General features: G+C 44.4%; 1 protein-coding gene across 5 annotated transcripts in view; it reads right to left on the bottom strand.

Annotated features, from left to right (window-relative positions):
• GNPAT (glyceronephosphate O-acyltransferase) overlaps positions 1 to 23,210 on the bottom strand; it is a 33,788-nt gene that overhangs the window by 4,888 nt on the left and 5,690 nt on the right. The window contains exons 2-12 of one of the 5 annotated variants that reach the window (XM_028104504.2): positions 21,054 to 21,171; positions 20,161 to 20,343; positions 13,267 to 13,443; positions 10,766 to 10,895; positions 8,094 to 8,221; positions 7,692 to 7,767; positions 7,294 to 7,445; positions 7,052 to 7,182; positions 5,162 to 5,385; positions 1,531 to 1,773; positions 77 to 156 (exon numbers count right to left, since the gene is read on the bottom strand). In XM_028104504.2, coding sequence (XP_027960305.1) covers positions 77 to 156; positions 1,531 to 1,773; positions 5,162 to 5,385; positions 7,052 to 7,182; positions 7,294 to 7,445; positions 7,692 to 7,767; positions 8,094 to 8,221; positions 10,766 to 10,895; positions 13,267 to 13,443; positions 20,161 to 20,268 — 1,449 coding nt within the window. In that variant the 5' untranslated portion in view covers positions 20,269 to 20,343; positions 21,054 to 21,171. Of the gene's footprint in view, positions 1 to 76; positions 157 to 1,530; positions 1,774 to 5,161; positions 5,386 to 7,051; positions 7,183 to 7,293; positions 7,446 to 7,691; positions 7,768 to 8,093; positions 8,222 to 10,765; positions 10,896 to 13,266; positions 13,444 to 13,680; positions 13,821 to 20,160; positions 20,344 to 21,053; positions 21,172 to 23,210 lie in introns of those variants that run through there. The other 4 variants (XM_028104506.2, XM_028104502.2, XM_028104501.2 and 1 more) reach the window with 4 other exon arrangements.

Genomic DNA, 23,210 nt, shown 5'->3' with positions numbered 1-23,210 from the left:
ACGCGTGAATCCAAGCCTACCACGTCCAGAACTCACACTGTGAACACACTTGTGCTCTTTGGCTGTAAAGATTTACCTTTAGTGCGTTTCCCGGAAGGAAGATGAACTCATCTGAAAAAACACTGAGCAGGAAGTGAAAGCCACTGTAGACATCCTCTGGAAATAAATTAATTACATCCAATTACAACGCTGGTTTTTAAACTTTCAGGAAGTACCAAGAAGTCCACGACTCTCCAAAATGCACTTAACTCCAAAGACATATTACTCAATGCCAGGGACGAGAATTCAGGCCCCCAAAGGAAGCTATTTGGCCTTCCAAATTTTATAGTTTAGCAGTGCCAACAGCTGAATCCGAATCACAACCAGGCCTCTACCCAGTCAGTGTGCTGATGAGCGCGAGGCTACATTTCTTAAAAGCTAGGGTACATCACGTACCCCTGCCCAGGGCTCCCTAGTGGAGAAGGAAAGGAATGAATTACTTCAATGCCTTCTCTAGTCCTACCTCCTGTTGCCTTTACCGTATCTTTAGCACTAGGATACACCAGCACACAAAAGAAAATACCGTCTCATTCTCCAGACACATAGGTCTCCCTTGCCCATTAACTACAGAGGTTTCTTCATTTTTCTGACACATGCTATGAACTTTCTCATTAGAAGATATACGGATGTGTGGACACGAAGTGTTGCCTCCAATTTCAGGGTGGTCCCAACACTAGAAGACCACGCATGTACCCCTTAGTTGTGAGTGAACTCTGATGTAAGAAACCTCAGAACTAAGACCAACATTTGAGTGTTCTGTGTCTTGAACTAAACTGACTTCTCCAGGCCCGTTTCCTCATTCACAAATGAGGGCATGGACACAAGACGTAAGGTTCCTTCCAAGGCTAAAGGTCTAAGTCTGACTTTTCCTTAGAATTATCTATGGAGCTTTGAAAAACAAAAACAAGAGCATCAGTGTCTGGCCCACACTCCGGACCAACTGAATCAGCACCTTTGGGGGTGGGGCTCACCCTCCAGTAACTCCAGCAGAGCTGGGGTAGAACACCCCTGACCTTGACAACAGGTTCCTGGGAACAAAACGGTGTTGTTCATTGTTCCACTCCTCACTGCCACTAGAACACGACTGACTGTGTATCTAGAAGGCACTCCTGCACTGCTGGACTGTTTACCCACCCCGCCTGGTGCTGCCAGACGAGGGAGAAAGGGCCTCAGGCCAGGAGATGGAGAGCTGTGCTCTAGGCCCAGACCCCTGCTTAGAGAATTATGTAACTTGCCAGGCCTTCCTTCCCTTATTTATAAAAGGAAAGGTTCAGGTTAATTTCTTAGGTCCCTTTCCATTCCAAAATTGGAAGCAGAGGGCCATGTGTTGGCACCAACCTAACTTCTTCAGAGTGTACAGGCCCCCTTCTTTGCTGCTGTCTGGGGTGCACACATGTGGCTGAGCATTCTAAGGCTTCAAGTGTTGCTCCCTATAGGGAGCTGAATGTCCGGGTCTCTTCCAAAGCTCAAGACCACATTCCTGTAAGTTACCTTTCCGGAACCCGGGGGTCATCTGCAGTGCCATAGCTACTAAGGAAGGGCGGACAAAAATGTTGAGCAACTGGTTCTTATAAGCCGAGCACATGAGGAGGGTGATATGCTGGAAAATAAGTCCATTGACCGCTTCGGAGTCTCCGGAGTCCATATTCAGAACCACCTGGTCTTTGACGAGGCTGGCGATGTTGGAATGCAGGAGAATGTTGGACTGGATAACTTCTTCAGCAGGTTCATTATCTACACACAGAGACAACTCACTCAGCGGACGGCACAGAAATGGTACGGGTCTCTGCTGGGTGTCTTAGGCCTGGTGTCCAGCAATGCTAGTGACTGGGCAGATTCACTTTCAGGCGCCAGGTTCTAGCTTTGGGCTCTGCCAATTGAAGTAATGATACCCTATGGGAAAGATATATTTTGTTCTGGGTTTTGTTTGTTTTTAAGTAATCTCTGTGTCCAATGTGGGGCTCAAACTGATGACCCTGAGATCTAGAGTCACACGTTCTTCCAACTGAGCCAGCCAGGCGCCCCTGTGAAACAGACTTTTATAAAGTACTATAAACTCTCTCTCTAAAGACATTTAATACGCTTTTTTTTTAATCTACCCCCAGTTTGTCAGCCATTCTGAAATACGTATCAGTTCCTGCTCTGGAAACCAACACTTCCTCAGGAACCAAGTGTATCCGAAGTATTGTTAAGAGCAAGTTGCAGGAGAAGAAAATCATACCCATGTGAATTTAACAATGTAAGACAAGAAGGCTCATGATTAAAACATGCTTCATTCACTTACACACACACACACACACACACACACACACATTCTCCTTGCTCAGAACAATTAATTCCAAGACTGCAAAAATATTGATTTGCAACTTTGCTGGTGAACCAAAGGGCAACTCAAGAGGCACTCCCCTAGCACCAGGCTTCCCTGAGCACAGAGGGATGCTGAGGAGATTTTCTGGTTTTCCCACATCAGAGAAAACTAAACGATTGGGCCCAGGATCCTGGTAACTCACTGCAGTGACACTACACTAGCCTGTAGATAGCCAAGGAGTTACAAATACAGAAACATAATGAAGAGATGGTGATAGTTAACATTCTTGGTAAGGGAGATCATTTTACTGTTACCCTGGGCCAAAGAGCTGGCTGCCGGGCTATGTAACCAGGCGTGCTGCTCCCGCTGGGCAGCAAGGTCTGCTGATGCTTCAGGGAGGGGGCGACTGAGGGGTGTGGTTTTCCTTCTGGACTCTATCACATCCTCCTGGACTCACACGCCTTGTGTCAGCTTGCTTGAGGTAATGATGTAACCTATGATACTGTTATATACATAAAAGAACATGCTATGGCATGATAATACAGGTCTCATAAAGAGCTCTAGCTATGGGAACGACTGGGAGTATGGGATGAGCCCAGTAAAGAAGAAGAAAGGAACTGAAATTAGGAAATGTACTGAATCATCTCCACGATTCTGTTACTTAGATACCAACATGGTAACGAGTTATTCTAGTTGCCGAACAGGGACTCTTAGCCATGGACTGGCCACCTATTCATCCCACCTTGAAAAAGGAAACCACTTGGAAAGAGGTGCCTGTGTTCTCACATGCTCTCGGGGGCCAACAGGAGTTAGCACTCTACCTATTCTTTTCTCAGGGTTTTCCACCTGAATCACACTCAACATGTCCTTCGCCTCCCACGAGACCGTGAAAATACCAGGACACGTGTCTGAGTCATCTTCATTTCCCCCTTGATGACCACCGTCCTATTCGATGGCCCCTTCTGCTAGCAGTTCTGCCTAAACGCCTCGTAGCTCCTCTGTGGCTCTGTCATGGCCTCGGTGGAGGCTCGTGTCCTTCTCACTGAGGCCCAGCAGCCTTCCGGTCCGTCTCCCTGCCTCTGGTCTTCCCCCCAACCCCCCGACAGTGGCCCACCTTTAAGAATGACACGGGCTGTTTTCTACAGCTGTTTTCAGTCATGCTCCCCTGCTTAAAATCTGCTCCTACGTTAGCAATCCCTCGCCCACTCATCTTCCTGAACGGCTCTTACTTTTCCATCAAGATGGAACCTGACATCCAAAGTCCTTCCCGGAGCAGGGGCCCTTCCCTACACAGAACGCTCAGCAACCCTCTGCAGTCTGTCCATAGCTTTTTTTTTTTTTAAAAAAAAGATTGTATTTATTTATTTATTTATCTGAGAGAGAGTGGGGTGGGGGGTGGTGCCTGGGTGGCTCAGTCGGTTAAGCGTCTGCCTTCGGCTCAGGTCATGATCTCAGGGTCCTGGGATTAAGCCCCACGTCAGGCTCCCTGCTCAGCGGGGAGTCTGATTCTTTCTCTCTCCCCCTCTCCCCCTCCCCCTTGCTTGTTCTCACTCTCTCTCAAATAAATAAATAAAATCTTAAAATAAAAAGAGAGAGAGAAAGCATGAGTAGGGGGAGCGGCAGAGGGAGGACAAGCAGACTCCCCGCTGATCATGACCGGAGCTGAAGGCAGACGCTTAACCGACAACCGACTGAGCCACCCAGGTGCCCCTGTCCATAGCTCTCTGTGTTTACTTCACTGGACATCCCCCCTCCCACAAGCCAGGAGAACCTCCAGCACAGGGGCTGCAGCCTGTTCATCTTTGCATCCCTGGCAGTTACCAGCACCGACTAGACTCAAGAGGTTTAGTGAGTGAACAGCAGGTAGCTGAGTATAAATGGACTCCATTTCCAACGGTGGTCTCTGCAATTTTAACTCAAAGAGAATGAAAACAACTAAAGCCAACACTTGTCATATAACATCCCAAACTCCCAGCATAGTATTTACAACTCTAATGAGGTTTTTACAAAGTTGTTATTTTCAGAGAATCGTATAAAATTCTACAAGACCAGCCCTTCAATCCTTACGATGCAGTGAGGCAAATGGATTGCGAATATAAGGTGGTTTATTTATTTTTTTATTTTTTTAAAGATTTTATTTATTTATTTGAGAGATAGAGAGACACACAGCGAGAGAGGGAACACAAGCAGGGGGAGTGGGAGAGGGAGAAGCAGGCCTCCCGCGGAGCAGGGAGCCCGATGCGGGGCTCGATCCCAGGGCCCTGGGAGCATGACCTGAGCCGAAGGCAGACGCTGAACGACTAAGCCACCCAGGCGCCCCTATAAGGTGTACTTATAAAAGTACACCCCTATAAAAGGAGGTGGGTGTACTACTCTGATCATGGTGGGCACTGAGCCGTGTACGGAACTGTCGAATAAACGCGGCACACCAGAAACAAATAGAACGTGCTGTGCCAACTACATTTCGATAACAAAAATTTTGAAAAAATGAAAATAAAGAGGTGGTATGGAGGAAGGAATACGTGGAGGACAAGAATATTCATTTACTCTCCACTCCGCTGGGGGCCAAGGAGACCGTGTTCTCGTTCTCCAGATACTCAGAGTCTCACAAGAAGTGACGTGTAAACAACTACTGTCGAGTAATCACCATCCTGTACAATGTCCCAGAGTGATGGAAACAAATAAAGTTTTCTTTCTCTCTGAGCAAAGCTTTGCTCTGCATCCTGCATAGGGTTTTTCATGCTTAGGCTAGAATTCTTCCAGAGTAAGAAATAAAAAGCAAGCACTCTCATCATGTACGTCCCACATACGTACCGGGCCAAGTGAGAAAGCCCCCGAAGGCCTGGGTTAAGCCTTTGAGCCATAAAGTCTTCTCCACCAGAGCATCGAAGTCCATGGATGGCCGGTTCTGAAGCAGAACCGCAACCGTTAGGGCCCAGGGGCTCAGAACCAGGTTTTGAATCTGCAGAAGCTGCATTTTATAGGCAACTTCAGTGACAAAGGCATGCATGTCCTCTGACTGTTTCTGAGGAATATACCTACAAGGAAGAACAGAGAAGAACAAATTACAGCTCTGCTACCTACACTAATGTGAAGGGAGGGTGGGGCGTGGGAGAAGACAGACCCTTGAGGAGGCTTCTCGTACTTTCTGCCAACCAAATTCTCTCAGGTCACAGTGCAGGAACATACCTTTACTTCACTACAGTGCAGCCTGTCCAAGGGGGCAGAGTCCTGTTCTTCCCGGTTCTGGGCAAAAAACCCCCTCTGCTGCCTTACAAAGAGACCTATCACTTCCCCTGTGAAAGCAGGGGCCTCCCCCAGTAGACGGAACTACTCGGTCCTCTCAGAATCCACTGTGCTTTGAACACCTGTCTCCCAGAACACGCGTACCAGGTCACATGGTAACTGCTCGTGTCTGCGCCGGACAGGCTAGCCGGTTTGCCTGGCGGCTACGCTGCCCTTCTAAGCAGCTCAAGGTCACCTGCCAAGTACTGCCACGATCCTCAGCTGACAGACTCTTCAGGCACGGATCAGCAAACTGGGAGTCAGATGGTATCAGGAGGCTGTACGGAGCAGATGAAGCAGGGACATGCACAGGACCCAAAGCAGCCACACGGTAAGGTGGCTTCACGTGAAAGCTAGGGCCGATGAGAGAACAACCGGCCAACCCGATCTGAGATCTAGAGAGGGAAAGCCTGTGGCAGCAAAAACCTAACACCGGCTTCAGAGCTAATGAAGCTGCTAGTGACGCACACAGGCGGCCGTGGGCCCACTGGCGCAATAAATTATGAATGATGTTGTAATCACGGGAAGCCTGGCTGAGCAGATGGTTTGTCTCCCTTACTTCCCCAGGTGTATTTCTCCAAATTAAGAAAACCCAAGTGTGTGTCTGTACCTGCATCCTGAAAGGACCTAATACATTTCTGTGCCCATAAAACTACAACCTTCTGGGGGCGCCTGGGTGGCGCAGTGGGCGAAGCGTCTGACTCTTGGTCTCGGCTCCGGTCATGATCTCAGGGTCGTGGGATGGAGCCCCGAGTCGGGCTCTGCGCTCAGCACAGAGTCTGCTTGTCCCTCTTCCTTTCCTTCCTGCCCCCACCCTCCCACTTTCTCTCTTTCTCAAATAAATAAATAAAATCTCAAAAAAACATAACAAAACTGTAACCCTGAGGAGAGGGACTCACGCCCATTCATTGTTATCATATAATCCCTTCTAGGATCAAAAATAATACCTACCACACACTTTGGCTGACCTACCAGTAGTGCTCAGCAACTCTCCCCCGCACAGAATGGGTAGGGTACTAGGCGCTGGAGTATACTACAGGTGGTAGAGAACTGGTTCCCCTGAGAAGAATGAGCAGCACCGTCTGACTCTGTGTATTTGACATATATACCCTGCAGCTAACCGTTTTCTTTGGCAAACATAATTCTCCTCTTTTTTTTTTTTTTAACTTTTAAGTAATCTCCACACCCAGCGTAGGGCTCAAACTCATAATCCTGAGATCAAGAGTCAAACGCTCCATCGACTGAGCCAGCCAGGTGCCCTGCAAACGTAATTCTTTAACTGAAGCTTTCTGCTTCCCTGATACGTGGTCTCAGATAACCAAATTTCAGTCCTAGAAGGGGTCAACTCAAGAATCACAACCACACCTCCAGATTTTCATCCTTATTTCTATGTCAGTTATGAAAACACAGGCCTTGCACCTTGGAACCAAGTTATATGGGCTCCGACTCAACCTCCCAGCCGCCAGAGATCGAAGTGACACAGGGTCTCCAAAGTATACATGGATAGTTCCAAAATTTTCAGAGAGAACCTTCCTGGCTTTCAACAATCCCTAATAACAGAGGAAATGAAACAAAGAAGAGTAAGTTCAGAAAGGAGTTGGTGTATAAACCAGCATTTTCTCTAAATTCAAGTAAAATCAAGTTGGTTATCCTTTACGTACAGTTGTAGATTCTTTCGGCTTAGGAACCCCTAGCAGCTCATACACGTAAAGCATTTCTTCCAATATCTTATCGTAACTGATGCTGATTGGAACAAGGTAGGTATCAAAAACTTCTCTTTTAAAAAATGGTTCCATCACAATATTCAGAAGACCTGTCAACAGGGAGAAATGGTTTTCTGTATGCAGTGAAACGAGGATACATAAACAGGAAGATACTGAAGCGTACATTATATCCTAAGCCCATAAATATAAACAGTTACAACTTAAAGAAACAGTTACACTTATAAAGAAAAAAATATCTTGCAAAAAAAAAAAACAGTGTCAAGCTGTATTTAGCAGCTCCGATGACACCACACCTTCCGGGTTTGTATTCTTCTTTCAATCTCTAAAGGACCTACCAAATTTCGGAGTCAATGTCTTGGCAGAGCGACTTCTCGTCCCTTCGAGGAAAAATTCAACAGGAGCATAACCATTCTTTAAAGAGAAAACACAAACAAACAAAACAAAACACAAAACCCATTGCCTACTCTCAAAGTGAGAAACGCTTCTTTTGATTCCTTTCCCCAAGCTGCCCCCGCACCCCACCCCGGCCTCCCGAGCAAACACTGCGCACAGCGCACCCAGGTAAGAGAGCCGCACGGGGCAAACAGACCGGGGAGGTCATGCACATTCCTTCACGGGGACAAGAAGCCGAGCGGGCCATTCGGGGGTGAAGAATTTAAGTCCGATCCTACGGCAAGCTCAAGCTCGAGTGAAAAGGAAATGCAGCCTGAAAGTACTCGGAAGTTCTCTGCCTTTACCCGCAACATGGTTTTCACGTATTCAGAGAACACCGCCCAGTAGAGTTTATTGCCACCAAAGGTACGCCGCATGAAGAAGGCGCCCGACATCCGCAGCAACTCCCCGACCATCTTCATTCCCAGGAAGTCTAAACAATAAATAGAGAAGGGCTTCATCTTTATTTGCAGATCTTGAAACTTTCTATAAATACCTAAACTCACATTCTGTGACGAAAGAGTTCACGTATGGAAGCCACTGCTATGATGATCACTAATCGTACTTCCCGAGCTGAAAATCCGGAAGAGACATCAAACAGAATTATGGGAGAGCCTTGGACAGCGTGGGCAGGCCCACCGGGGGGCTACCACGTGTGTCCCCCGCACCCCCGCATTTATAACCACGGCCGGCACGGTGATGAGCTCAGTAAGGTGATCATGCCGCTTGACGACAGACCGGCATGTGTCCTCCGTGTTGGCCACCTGGCCAGACCAGCTCTCGCCTTTCTTTCTTACCCATGAGGTAAAAATATCAGCCTTCTTTTAGTAGCACAGATGAAATAAAGCAAGTCTGGGATGCTTTAGTCTGCCATCCGTTTTAAAACCCTCCTTTTTTCCATTTTCCTTAATTTTCAATGCTCACATGTCTGGACAGATGAAAATGCTTTTAAAGTACTTAAGTCCCTGGCAATTTTTACCTCACTCTTTACTGCATTTATTAACCAAGGTGTACGCCTGAATCCCAACTTTGCTGGCTCCCTCCAAAGGGAGAAGATAAACAGTGATTTGCGTTAGCAATCCTGCTTTTAGGAATCAGTCCTCCAGAAATAAAAGCACCAATATGAGAATATATTGTAAAACTGCAACCACAAAACCACCGAATTACGGTTGGCCGTAATATTCACCTACCCTGCTGAATATTATAATGTTAGATATGAAGTTGGGCCTTCATCTTACACTGTATCCAAATTAACTCGAAATGGATCAAAGGCCTAAATGTAAGACCTAAAACTATAAAATTCTTAGAGGAAAACACAGAGGTAAAACTTCATGATATTAAATGTGGCAATGATTTCCTGGATAGGACACTGAACGCACAGAGAACAAAAGAAACTGACAAAGAAATTGGGCTATATCACAATGAAAAGCTTCTGTGCATCAAAGGATCCATTGATAGAGTGCAAAGTCAACTTTGGGAGAAATTTGATGTGAGAAGGGAAAAAATATTTGCAGATCATGTATCTGGTAAGGGGTTATTATCGATAATATATAAAGAACTCCTACAACTGAAGAACAACAACAAAAAACCCAATTCAAAAATAGGCAAAAGACTTGAATAGATAGTCTTCCAAAAAAGATACAGAAATGGTCAAAAAGTACATGAAAAGATGATCAACAATGTTAGTCACCAGGGAAATGCAAATCAAAATCACACTGAGATACCACGCCCTACCCATTAGGATGGCTATTATTAAAAAACAGAAAAGCAAAACAAGAAAACCCCAGGAATGCCTAGGTGACTCAGTTGGTTAGGTGTCTGCCTTTGGCTCAGGTCATGATCCCAGGGTCCTGGGATTGAGTCCTGCATTGGGCTCCTTGCTCAGCAGGGAGCCCGCTTCTCCCTCTGTCTGCCACTCCCCGTTCGTGTTCTGACAAATAAATAAAATCTTAAAAAAACAAAAACTACAAGAAAATAAATGTTGGATGCAGAGAAACTGGACCATTGTGTACTGTGCTGATGGGATGTAAAATGGTGCAGCCACTATGGAAGACAATATGGTCTTCAAAAAATTTTTAAAAAATTAGCACATAATCCAGCAATTCTACTTCTGGCAATATACCCGGAAGACTCAAACATCTGCAGAGACTCAAGCAGATGTTTGTACACCTATGGTCATAGCAGTATTATTCACAATAGCCAAAAGGTGGAAGCAACCCAAGCGTCCATGGACAGAACAATGGATAAACAACATGTGCTCTATACGTCCAATCAAATAGGATTCGGCCTTTAGGAAGAAAATTCTGAAACATGGTGCAACATGAATGGACCCTGAGGACATGATGCTGAGTGAAAGAAACCAGTCATGAAAGGACAAATCCTGTAGGATTCCACGCATATGAGGTATCTAGAGGAGCCAAATTCCTACAGACAGAAAGTAGAATGGTGGTGGCCAGCAGCCGGCGGGAGACCAGAATGAGGAGTTAGTGTTGAATGGGGACAGAATTTCAGGTCTGCCGAGATGAAAAGTGGGTGGAGTTCTGTGGACGGAAGGTGGTGAGGGATGCGCAACAATGTGAATGTATTTAATACCACTGAACTACGGACTTAAAGACGGTTACGGCGGTAAATTTTATGTTTTGTGTCTTTTACCATAATTAAAAAATATGTAAAAAAATTTTTACTGACCTTAGAGATAAACCACTGATAAATTATCAGATAAAAAAAGCAAAGGCAGGTCATACATATGGTGGCATCTCATTTTTCAAACCTAAACCGAAACGCCCCTGTGCACACATTCTTGTTTCCGTCTGCAGTGAGGACGGCACAGAGAGACTTAACCCCAACTACCGGACACCGGGGTCAGATGGCAGGAGGGGGAGGGGGTCTGCATCCTCATCTTCAAGTACCTCAATCACTGCGAAAATTGTTTCAGTGACTATTTTCATTTTTATAATTAAAACAAAACAATACGTACCTGTTCCTGCAGCTATGACTGGTACCGGTAAATCATAGTTGTATAAGAGAAAAGACAACATCAGAAAGTCAATGTAGCTTCGATGACTGGGCAGCAGGACAACGGGGTGCTCTTGGATGGCTCGTTGTAGCTTTAAAAGAAATGTTACGGTTTGAATACTTTCTGTTTTCCTATTATTAAAATCACATGTCACATCAGAAAATGGAAGAATGGGTATATGTACAGAGGGAGTACTAAGGATAATAATGTCTTCCTGCCTCCCCTACTACACACAGAAAACTTATCTCAGAGTTTTAGTTAACCTCACATAATGCAAGATTAAAAATGTACATTTTATAGATCCTAATAATAACAGGGATGATCACCAACATATTAGCTGGGCACCCTATTAAGCATTTTACATACTAAGCATTTTACGTGCATTGTTTAATACGACATATTTGTAAATAAGGCCTAAGCATTAGGTTCCTCATTTGCGACATGGGTCACGCATCTGATCGACGGCCAAGCTGCAGATGGAACTGAACTGAGTCTGAATTAAAAAGTCAGCTGTTATCCAATGCGCTAGACTGGTTGTGTGCAGTAAGAGAGAACAAAGTGTCTCTCAGGTAGATTAATAAAAACAAATTGGACAAATGCGAGGTATGGTATTTCTCTATTTATACACTGGACTTGCCGCCAGGAAGAATGGGTGCCCTTAGAAGGAATCTGAGCTTCCAGATATATTCCATAGGCTATCAGCCTCAAAAATATTCACCTGGATCAATGTGTTATCTGTTTTTAAAAAATCTAAATATAATTCACCAAGGCAAGGTAATGTGTGATCAGTTAAGAAGACGTGGCCAGTCAACATTCTCTCGATGGCTGTATCAAACATTTTTATTTTTTAAGATTTATTTATTTCTTTGAGAGAGTGAGAGAGTGCATGAGCATGCATGGGGGCGTGGGCAGAGGGAAAGAATCTCAAGCAGACTCCCTAATGAGCATGGAGCCCGACGCAGGGCTTAATCTCATGACCCATGAGATCATGACCCCAGTCGAAACCAAGAGTTGGATGTTCAACTGACTGAGCCACCCAGGCCCCCCCCCCCCGCAAGGGGGGCTCTCTGGCTCTCTTGAGAGAGAGCCAGAGAGTAACTCAGCAAACTAGAGAATAGTCATTGGAGGAAAACAGAAGAAATATATGAAAGTAAAATAAATGACTGAATAAAACATTAAAAAACATGTAGAAGGCCAATGGAGGTAAGAGCTTCTTAGTAAGGGTAAAAACAATATTAAAAATAAAAAATGAATAAAAATAGGAAAAGCTCTTCCTTCCAGAAGAAAGCAGACTATAACACGCCTGTTAAATCACTCCTGAGTGATGGAATTAGAAAAATCACCATTTGGCAATCATCTGAGTAATAACTGGTTCAGGCAAAAATCATCAGTCAATGTGAAAACTTGTGGAGGAGACTATGCTGGAAACCAGGACCCTGAAACATCCTTAGAGTATCTCTCCACACGATACTTATTCTTTACCAAGGGAAATAGGGTAATTTTACAGTGGAGGAACCCGGCTGATACCACATGATGAAAGTGAACTCTACCAGTAAGGGGGCAGACAGCCACCATGAGCTCCTCGATCTGTTGCACTGAGAAGAATACAATGTTGTCTCCTGCCCAAGCCCCACAACTGTGAGTCTAATCCTGAGAAAACAACACTCAAATCCAAATCAAGACATGCTATAAAATGACTGGTCCGTTTTTTTGTTTTTTGTTTTTTTTTCTCAAAACTAGTATGAAACACAAAGACTGTGCACCTGGGTGGCTCAGATGGTTACGTGTCTGCCTTCGGCTCAGGTCATGATCCCAGGGTCCTGGGATCGAGTCCCGCCTCGGGCTCCCTGCTCAGCGGGGAGCCTGCTTCTCCCTCTGCCTCTTATGGATAAATAAATAAAATCTTAAAAAAAAAAAAAAAAAGAAACACAAAGACTAAGGAATTGTTCCAGATTAAAAGAGTCTAAAGAGATACGGAAGCTGAATGTAACACATGATGTAGGATTTCTTTTGCTACACAAGATATAACCGGGGTGATCGACGAGATACGAATGAGGTCTGCATTACTGTGTGTTAGTGCTGTATCGATGTCAATTTGCTTATTTTGATAATTGCACCATAAGGGAATGTCCTTGTTTATGGGAAAAACACAGCAGAGTATTGAGGAGAGGATAAAGGAAATGTTGTAAGGGGACCCAGGTGGATCATATGCAGAAATTCTTGGCATTACTTCTGTAGCTTTGCGGACATCTGGCATGAAGTTTGTCTGTAAGTCTTACCTGACTAAGTGAATTAGTCTGAGGTCTGTAGGTCTGAAAGCAAAAAACATCACCCTCCAGAGAAGCAAAGCAGCCTGGACGCCTGCTGACGAGGGCCTGCTCTTTTAGTGCAGAATGAGAGGTCTTGGAGTTGATTAAATCGTGAGGGGTAGAAGAGGTTGTTTTTAAACAAGCAGTACTCACTTTCTGAATACCTTCTTCATTTACACACACCTTGGAGAAAATTTGTTTAAATATTTTGCTCAGGGCAAAGGCAAAAAACCGGATGGCTCCCAGACGCAGTTTGTGGCTCATTTCATCCAAAATCTCACAAACTTCCTCTTGGAGGACATCGACAGATTGAAGGGATTCCTTGGAAAGCTAGAAAGAAAGGGGAAACAGGGGTACGACTCTGAAGAAAAGCCAGAACTCTATTCACTCAAACTGCTATGACTAGTTCCAAATGGACGGGCAGCTCAAAAATGTTACATTTTCTTTCTCATTTAAATTGACATAATTTATCTTCCAACATAAATAGATAAATGATCCTATTTAGACAACTTCAATGACTGGAAATTCAAAAAGAAAGAGAATAGGCTCTCTAGGATAGCATCTCACCTTTCCATTTGATTTGTTAATAGGCTTACAGCCAAATTCTCTAAAATAAGTTGTTGCCCAGGAACTAGTGTGCTAGCATAGATATTTGGCAGTTTCTTTCAGCAGATTGCTGCAGCACTTCATCTGCTTGCTCCATGCTACTACAAAGTAATATACAAAGTAAAAATACAAGATTATGTTGAAGTAACCATTCAGACTATATCAGAGATACAGGTTACTGGGACAAAACTCTCCAAAGTATCAAAGGATAACTAGTGAACTCAATGACCTCACACTGGAACTCTCTTTATTCCGAAGGCGTACCACATCTCTTTGTAAAGAGAACAAAATGTTGGCTGTGTGCTAGGCCTGGGGATGGGGATGAATAAGTCAGTGTCTGTCCTCAGGGAATTCTAATTTGACCCCTTAAGCAAGCACGTTGAAAAAGAATGGCATCTATGTGATAAATAATATTTATCCTTTGCAGAGGAGAATGTGATGCTTTAGGATGAGGCCCAGAAGATGAGAGGGTAGGATGCTAGAGTCCCAACTTCCTAAATTACATGAAGCTTCTCTTTAAAAAAAAAAAAAAAAAATTTAAAAATAATAAAAATAAAAAAATAAAAATAATTTTAAAAATAATTCTCTTTTAAAAATAAAAAAAATTTAAAAATAAGAAATTAACATTGCATAAAATTAGCCATTTCAAACTAAACAATTCAGTGGCACTTGGTACCTTCACAAATGGATAATCCTCCTCTCCCTAGCTCCATATTTTATCTTTTGCAGGGAAATAGAGGAATCAATGGACTGGTGGTAAGGATGGATTTCAGGACACAAGCCTAGGAAAAGGGAGTACACTTGGAAAACCATCAAAATAGTTCAGGCTGGAGACAGAAAAGGCCCCCAGAAAGGCAATAACAGGTGCCGAGGGGAAGGGGACGGGGCGTGAGTGCTCAGCTGTTTCGGGCAACAGAATGCATGGTGGGGCCGTCCTGGAATTGGCGGTAGAGAGCAGGGGTAGAAGGCAGTGCGGTGCAGGGGCTGAGAAGGCAGGTACACTGATTTTGAGGTGTTCGGAGCCATATAAGGGAGAGGGCCTGCAGGGAGAAGGACAACTGGAGATAAGAGTCTGAACCGCGATTACCTAGCCAGGGCTAGAGGTCCTGTTTGGGCACCACCAGACTACAGATGCAAACGGAAATGACAGAGTGGGTAAAACAGACCAGGGAGACTGCAGGGATGGAGGTAAGAGGCTGAGGGTTCAACCTTAAGGAACACTGACCGGCGGATGGAGGAACTCGTCAAGACATTAACAAGGAAGATGATAAGAGAACCCGACTGTGTGATGCCATAAATGTCAAGGTACGAGAGGTCCTGCAGGAGAGAGTGTCCGACAAAAACTGACACAGTCAAGATACAGTGAAGACTGAAGGGACCCCTTCGACTGGGCCACGGGGAGAGCCCCAGTAAGCTCTACTGGCTCAAACGCAGCCGCCTGCTCAAAGCAGGAGGTGCACGGGGAAGGACACACCACACCTTTGAGAAGCTGGGATGAGAAGGGAGAGAGACGTGGAGCATTAAAAAGAACGAATCCATGACTGAGCAGGCCCCCACCGGGAGGTGCTGATGCCCAGCTGGGCCCGTGCAGAAGGCTGAAGAGGACAGACAAGCCCCCTGGGGACCTGAAGGAATTGGGCAGATGAAGAACACAGGTGAGCAGGCTGGTCTGTTCAGAAGGAACGGTCTTCTCCAGGACTGGAGGAGAACACAGAAGCAGAGAATGACCTGATCTCTCATTTTGTGCAACGGGACTTCTTGTTTGCCCAACAGATATGTCTGTCCTTCCAGATCCTTCTTCCTGGAAACCTAAGATAAGATTAGAAGATGAATAGCTTTATAAACTCCTTGTTCCAGTGTTGTCCCTTGGTCAGTCTGTTCTCCACATCACGAACCTGAGTGGTTTCTTTTTTTTTTTAAGGTTTTATTTATTTATTTGAGAGAGAGAGAGAGAGAGAGAGAGAGCATGAGCAGGGGGAGGGGCAGAGAGAGAGGGAGAAGCTTGGATGTGGGGCTTGATCCCAGGGATCCTGACCCGAGCAGATGCTTCACTGACTGAGCCCCCCAGGTGCCCCTGAGCGGTATCTTAAACGCAGAACTAATCTCATCCTTCCTGGGCCGCAGCCTTTCACTGGCTGCCCTGCATGTTCGGTGGGACAAAGGCAGCCTGAGGTGACAGCAGAACTAGAAGAGACAGGAGCTACCGAGGAGGGCAGCGTAGGAAGGGCAAGCGAGAAGCCCAAGACGGCATCTGGATTTCTGGTCTGAGCAGCGGGCATGTGGAGGGGCCGCTCTTGGAGATATGCAGAACTGGGTGGGGGGGTTGTGCATGGTACAAGTGCTGGGGGTGGGGGGGCCAAAGAGCTCCTGAATGTGAGATGCTTTTGGGTTTTCCAAGTAGGTATTCCAGTAGACAAAAATATATGCATGAAATTCAAAAGAGATCTGGGTTGAAGCAACAGATACCAATTATTATTTACTATATATTGTTATTTATAACATATTATTTAATAATATAATAGGGAGACATCAGCATTTAAGGAATCTGATGATAAATAAAACTGCCCAGTGAGTAGGTAGAATAAGAAGGGATTAGAACAAAATCCTGAGGAATAGCAGCATTTAAAGAGACAGGCAAAGGAAAAGAAGCCCATATAGACAACTGAGGAATGATCAAAAAGATTTGGTGGTGGTGGTGGAGCGGGGCACCTGGCTGGTTCAGTTGAAGCATGCGACTCTTGATCTCGGGACTGTGGCTTCGAGCCCCACACTGGGTGTAGTAATTTACTTAAAAATAAAATCTTAAAAAAAAAAAAAGATTTGGTGGGTAAGGGGGAGAAAATATGGTATCACAGAAAAAAAGGAGGGAGAGTGTGCCAAAGGCCACGAAGGATGTCAACAAGGTTGATTTTAGCCATCAGGAAGGAGTCATTCACAGTCTTGGAAAGAGCAATTACAGCGGGTTGGAAACTGGATCCCAGTGAGCTGTGTATACATGGGGGGTGAGAAAGTACAGACCCAAGTACGGCAAACACAGCTGACTTCTTCCAGGAGGAGAGTACAAGTGAGAAAGGAAGTGCTGAGTCATAAGGAGAGAAGGAATATGCCCAAACAAGGCTGATTTCAGCTGGAAGAGGACTGAACGAGTTCAGTGATGATGGTAAAGAGCTAATGAAGAGGAAGAAGTTGAAGACATTTGAGGGGACAGACAATAGAGCAAAGTCCCTGAGGAGGACGGAGCAGGTGAAGTTCAGAGCAAAGGAGTAGGGGAGGGATTGCACTCCAACAGGAGAAAGGGCTCCCTGTCCCTTTTTAACAGGAGGGAAGAAGAGAATGAGGGTACAGATGCAGGTAAATTAGTAGCTGGGTCACAGGAAGTTGGGAGTTGTCACATAATGGTTTACACTGTCTTTATGAAGTAGGAAGAAATGTCACCTGTTGAGGGTAAGGGACGGAGGTTGGAGGCTCAGAAAGAATAGGGCTGACACTGATACTTCCATTTTGGAGACCGGGAGAGAGTTCCCTGAGGAAACAAGGAATTCTTGGGTAACACTGAGGGCCCAGCTGTGTTGCATAATCCTGAGTTTAGAACAATTCCAATTTACTTACATTAAGTGATTTTTTTTTTCTCAGCAGCACAGCCAAGTGTGAGAAACACTGGCTTATATCAGTCATACTTAACCTGGCTGTGTATTAGAATTACTTGGGGAGCTTTTAAAAAAGAAAAAAGAAGAAGAAAGAGATGCCTGGGTCCTATTCCAGACCAATTACATCGGAATCTCGGTGGACAGGACAAAAGCATTTTTTTTTCATTCATTCATTCGAGAAATATTTATTGAATGTGTACTATGTGTTAGGCACTAGGAATACAGCAAAAAAAAGATAAAAATATAGAATACAGAAAAAAAAGAGAGTCATAAGGGAGATAAAAATTTTTGCCTTCATGGAGTTTTTGCCTTCATAGCCTTCAAGGCTAAAAAATTTAGCCTTCATACCAGTGGAAAATAATAGTTAACTTTCTGTAAAAGTTCTCCAGGTGATCCTAACAAAGAGCCAGTATTGAGAACCACTGTCTTTAGCTTCTAATTGATGAGGAAACTTTACTTCACTTATGAAATAGGCCCACTCAGAGAGGACTAATAGTTTCCCCAAGACAAATCATGACAGACAGATTAAACCAAAAGGGTGAGCATAGGTCATACGTTCATTCAAATCAGAAGAAAATAGACAGGAGCGCCTGGGTGGCTCAGTTAGTGAAGCGTCTGCCCTCGGATCAGGTCGTGATCCCGGGGTCCTGGGATGGAGCCAAGCCCGCATCGGGCTCCCTGCTCAGCGAGGAGCCTGCTTCTCCCTCTACCTCTGCCCCTGCTCGTGTGCGCGCTCTCTCTCTTGCTCACTCTCTGTCTCAAATAAATAAATCTTAAAAAAAAGTCAAAGGAGCACAGTCTCTACAGGTAAATCTCAAAGCCTGGGAACGCCTGGACAATGTGACAGGGAGGGCCGGCCATGAGGAAGCTGGAATCGTGCCCACTGAATACCTCTATCTGATGTCTTCAAATGACATGTCCAAAACAGACCTTAGCTTTTCTCTCAAGCCCATTCCCTCTCCTAAGTTCCCTATCTCAGTGAATGCTTCTGTCATCCTCTCTTTTCCTTCCTGTCATTCACCCAACTGATCATAAATAAGGTCTACTCCACCTCTGAAATTTTTCTTTCTGTTTTGAGAGGGAGTGAGAGAGGAGGAGGGAGGGGCAGAGGGAGAATCTTAAGCTCAGCACGGAGCTCCATGCTCAGCACGGAGCCTGACTCAGGGCTCAATCTCAGGTTCCTAAGATCATGACCTGAGCCAAAATCTAGACTCGGACACAACGGACTGAGCCACCCAGGCACCCCTACCTCTTAAATTTCTTAAATCTGTCCATCTCTGTTTCTACAACCACAGTCTAGGCAACTGTGATCCCACAAAAGGGTTACTGGAAGAGCATCATGACCAGACTTCCTGTCTCCACTTGTGGCAGAATGGTGTTTCTAAAACATTAACTGATCACACCACACTCCAACCTAAAACCTTTCAATGGCTTTGCACTGTACGTAGGATAAAATCTAATTCCTCTGGATGGTTTATAAGATTTATTTATTATTTATTTTTAGAGAGAGCGAGCGAGCGAGCATGAGTAGGGGGAGGGCAGAGGGAGAGAGAGAGAGGGGAAGAGAGAATCTCCAGCAGACTCCCCACTGAGCGGGGAGCCCAACTTGGGGCTTGATCTCAAAACCCTGAGATCATGACCCAAGCTGAAGTCAGATGCTTAACTGACTGAGCCACCCAGGTGGCCCCTCTGAATGGTTTATAACACCCTTTGTGATGTGGCCCCTGTCTCTAAATTCCTACCATTTTACCCCCTCTTTGCTCTCTCTGGTCTGGTCATACCGAACTGCTCCTAGTACTGTGACCATGCATGTTCTCTAGTTGCTAAAATATACTGGTGGCTCCCAAACTTTGCTATACTTTGGAACCAACTGGGCTGCTGCTCCTTTTTTTTCTTCTTGAGAGACAGAATGTGAACGGGGGTGGGGTAGAGGGAGAAAGAATCTTAAGCAGGTGCACACCCAGCATGGAGCCCAACAAGGGGCTCGATCTCACGACCCTGAGATCCTGACCTGAGCCAAAACCAAGAGTTGGACGCTTAACCAAATGAGCCACCCAGGTGCCGCCCCTCGACTGGGCTTCTTTAAAAACTACTCCTAGGATGTCTGGCTCCTTCCCTGACATTCTAATTCATATGGGGGTGAGATCTATGCACAGGGATTCTTGAAAGTTTCTCTAGCAATTTTAATGTGCAGTGCGATTTAACCATGGGCAAAAAGTTATTTGCTCTGCTAGGAATACTTCTTCACCCACTTCACCTGGAAAACCCCTAACCATCTTTTAGGCATCATTAAGAAAAAAAAAAAAAAATCACCCTTCTAATTCCCTACACAAAATTATTTGCCCTATGATTACTGCCCCTGTACACTGGGCTCCCACTAGCATGTCTTGTATCTTATTTCATTGTAATTGACTGTACAACTGTCATTGTTCCCTGTCAGACTACAGTTGACCCTTGAACAACGTGGGGGCTGGGTGCCAACCCCCTAGGTGGTTGAAAATCCACATGTAACTTTTGGCTCCCCAAAACTTGACTAATGGCCTACCGCTGACTGATAACCTTACGGATAACATAAACAGTTGGTTTACAGGTATTTTCAACGTTACATGCATTATAGACTGTATTCTCACAGTAAAATAAGCTAGAGAAAGCCTTTTTAAGAAAACTATAAGGAAAACATATTTACAGTACTGTACTGTACTTACTGAAAAAAAAATCTATGTATAAGTGGACCTGTGCTGTTCCTTGTTGACAATGAACAAATCTGGTTTTGGGTGAAGAGGGAATCACTTACCTGTTTAATGACATAATGAACTTCTTCAGAATTGAGAACACTAGATTTAATATCACTTGGCTTGCAAGGAGTAATTCCCTTATAGACAAGAGGTGTGTAGCATTTCATTGCAAATTTCAAGTCACTGACATGCCTCCTCTCCTCTAAAATATCTTCAAATTCATCCCATTTTTTGAGCTCCTTCTGTGGGTAAGGCAAACGAAAGAAAGTAATGCACATACTGTAAAGTAAATTAGGACAGATGAGAGACTACACTGGTAAGGTTTCATCTTTGCCAACATTTTTATGCTAGGACATACGAACAAGAGCAGAGTGAACGGACAATAGGTCTTCCTATACCAAGAAAAGGAAACGTAATGATAGCTGGGGTCCAAAAAATGGATATTGAAGTATAATATTTTATTATTTCTGCTTGCTATCTTTGTAAAGCCAGTACCCCTCTGGGAAAGTTAACAAAGATAGCAAAGATTGAGTCATTAAGCTCTAGAATCATCTGATCAACTTTGCAATCAATTTTATCTGACCAATTTTATCAAGCACATTGATAAATTTGTCTGCCTCTTCTACGTAGCTTTAAAAATTAAAGCATACAATAGAAATTCTAAATTATGTCAAATCAAATAAAAATACATGGGTGCAAATGGAAATGGGTGCAAAAGGAAAATTCACTTAAGAAAAAAGTGCTCCCACAGAAGCTATTGGCGAGCAGTCTGTCTTGCTATGACTACTTTCTTACCCCCTTTGACTCCCTGCAGTTCAGCTTCCATCCAACCAGTCCCTGAAACCGCTGTTTATCAGGCTACCAATGACTACTGATTGTTAATTCTTAAAATTTTGTTTTTCTGATTATAAAAGTAATAATAGTAAAAATGATAATTACAGCTAACACGTACAGTTGTTTCCTAAAGGTCAGGCACTATTCCAAGGCATGCTTCCTTAATATGGGAATGATCCTCCACAATGGGAAAACCAAGGCATGGAGAACCAAAATAACTCACTCAGCGTTCCACTCTGCAAAGGACAGAGGCATGATTCAAACTCGAGCCTTATGGCTTCACAGAACTTGCTCCTAACCTCTATCCTACACTACTCACCATGTTAACTATGGAAAGTTTGGAAACGTGGAAACATACAAGTAAACATAAATTGCCCACAATTTTATACCCCAGGAATAACTACTCTTTACCACTTCCTAGTTTCCTTATTTTTTTTTCATTCACAGCTACACAAATACATGGCTTTTATTCAAAATGTGGACCATACCAAATATAGTTTATCTTGCCTTTTCAAATATGTTACGAGCATTTTCCTGTATTACATATTGTTTAAAAACATTTTAGTGGAAGCAACTTCCTCAAATACTTTTTTTTCCCTGGTGACCGAAGGGCTGAGGTTTGGCCTTTACCCTCCTCGAGAAGTGCTGCTGAGATGGCAGGGGTGCCTGGTAATGCATGGCTCCCTTCCATCTCCGGGCTGTGATGAGAAGCCAAGAGCCGCATCCCTTCTCCCTGGCTACCGCGGGTTTTGCCAACACAAGGCTGTCTTCTACCCGGCAGACCCTAGGCACTTCCATCTTTCCTGAATTGACCTGTGGAGGCAGCGGTCAACTTACGGGGGAAAAAACGCTTAGAGAGTCTGGGGCACTTAAATAGCAATTAGGTCACTTTTACTTCTTTACTGTATCTTAAACGGGTATAGGGTTTTGTCAAAAAGATTCTAATAAAATGTTCTAAAGCCAAAAAAAAATTTTTTTTTTCTAATTACCAAAGTGCTATATGTTCATTATAAAAATCTGGAAAATACAGTAAAGCACACAGAAGAAAATTAAAATTATCTGTTGTCCAATGACTCGGGGCAGGGGTGGGGTGGGGTGGGGTGGGGTCCATTTTAGTGAATGCTTTTTTTTCTGGGCAGGTAGACACATTCCTTCCCCTAACATACATACATTTTGATTTGCCACCTGATTTTTCCACTTCATGTTATAAACACTTCCCTTTCATTTAAGTTTCTTCCACCGTATTATTTTTAATAATGGACATGTGAATTATGTTTCATGCACTGCTATTATGAGAAAATGCAACACACATTATTATTTCTTTCGAACTTAAATCATTAAACCCTGGTCTCTTTCTAGTCTTCATCTTCCTAGACCTCCCTCCAGCCTGACACCATCCTCAAGGGCTCCCTCCTTTCTCCACCTCCAACCATCCTGAAATTTTCCTACTTTGGTTTTTAATTCATGACTCTTGTCATAGCAGAAGATCCATCTCATTGCTCTAAACCCGCGATTCTCAACCTGAAGGGAAAACTTCCTCCCAAAACTAAAATATGCCTTCTGTCCTCCCACTTCCCTTAAATGTTAACATCTCCAGCCCTCTTATCTTCATACACTTCATACACTGTGCTGAGTCCTCACACCTACTCAACTGGCTTTAGATACTAATTATACACGCCACTGAAACTCCTGCTCTGTTTTCTTTGCCCATGGGAGCTCCTGATAGACACATTTATTTGCAAATACTTCACCTATGGCCTTTCCCAAATTGAACTCATTTCTCCTCTGCACAATCCTACAACCTGATGATTTCCCAGAAATCTCAACAACCGCCATGCCACATACATCCCTCTGCCTTATCCTATCTGCCTCCCCCCACACCCTCACCCGCGATCCATCTAATCCTGTCCAGGTGGACTTTAAGGATGTAGCAGGACTCCTCCTCAGTCACAGGTCCAGCCTGTGCACTTTATCACCATAGCGCCCTCACTGGTCTCCTTGCCCCTTTGAATCAACCCTCCATGCGGCCACGTGCTCTTTTCAAACCACAATTCTGACCAAACTGTTCCCTGCTTAAAATACTTCCAGGATTCCCACCTCCTTCAGAATTAAGACCTAAGCCACTTGTGGTATCATACAAGGAACTCTCTGACCTGACCCGTCCCTCCCTCTCCAGACTCACTGGCCACCATGCTCAAGGTCTACTCAATACCAAGTGACTTGCATTTCCCCCTAATACAATTCACTGTGGACATGATTCTGGGCCTTAGCACAT

Source organism: Eumetopias jubatus, unplaced genomic scaffold, assembly GCF_037043125.1.
Source record: "Eumetopias jubatus isolate StellerSeaLion01/CBP00866 unplaced genomic scaffold, mEumJub1_p1.0 scaffold_17, whole genome shotgun sequence".
NCBI classification, from domain to species: domain Eukaryota; kingdom Metazoa; phylum Chordata; class Mammalia; order Carnivora; family Otariidae; genus Eumetopias; species Eumetopias jubatus.
This window is presented reverse-complemented; position numbering and strand designations above follow the sequence as displayed.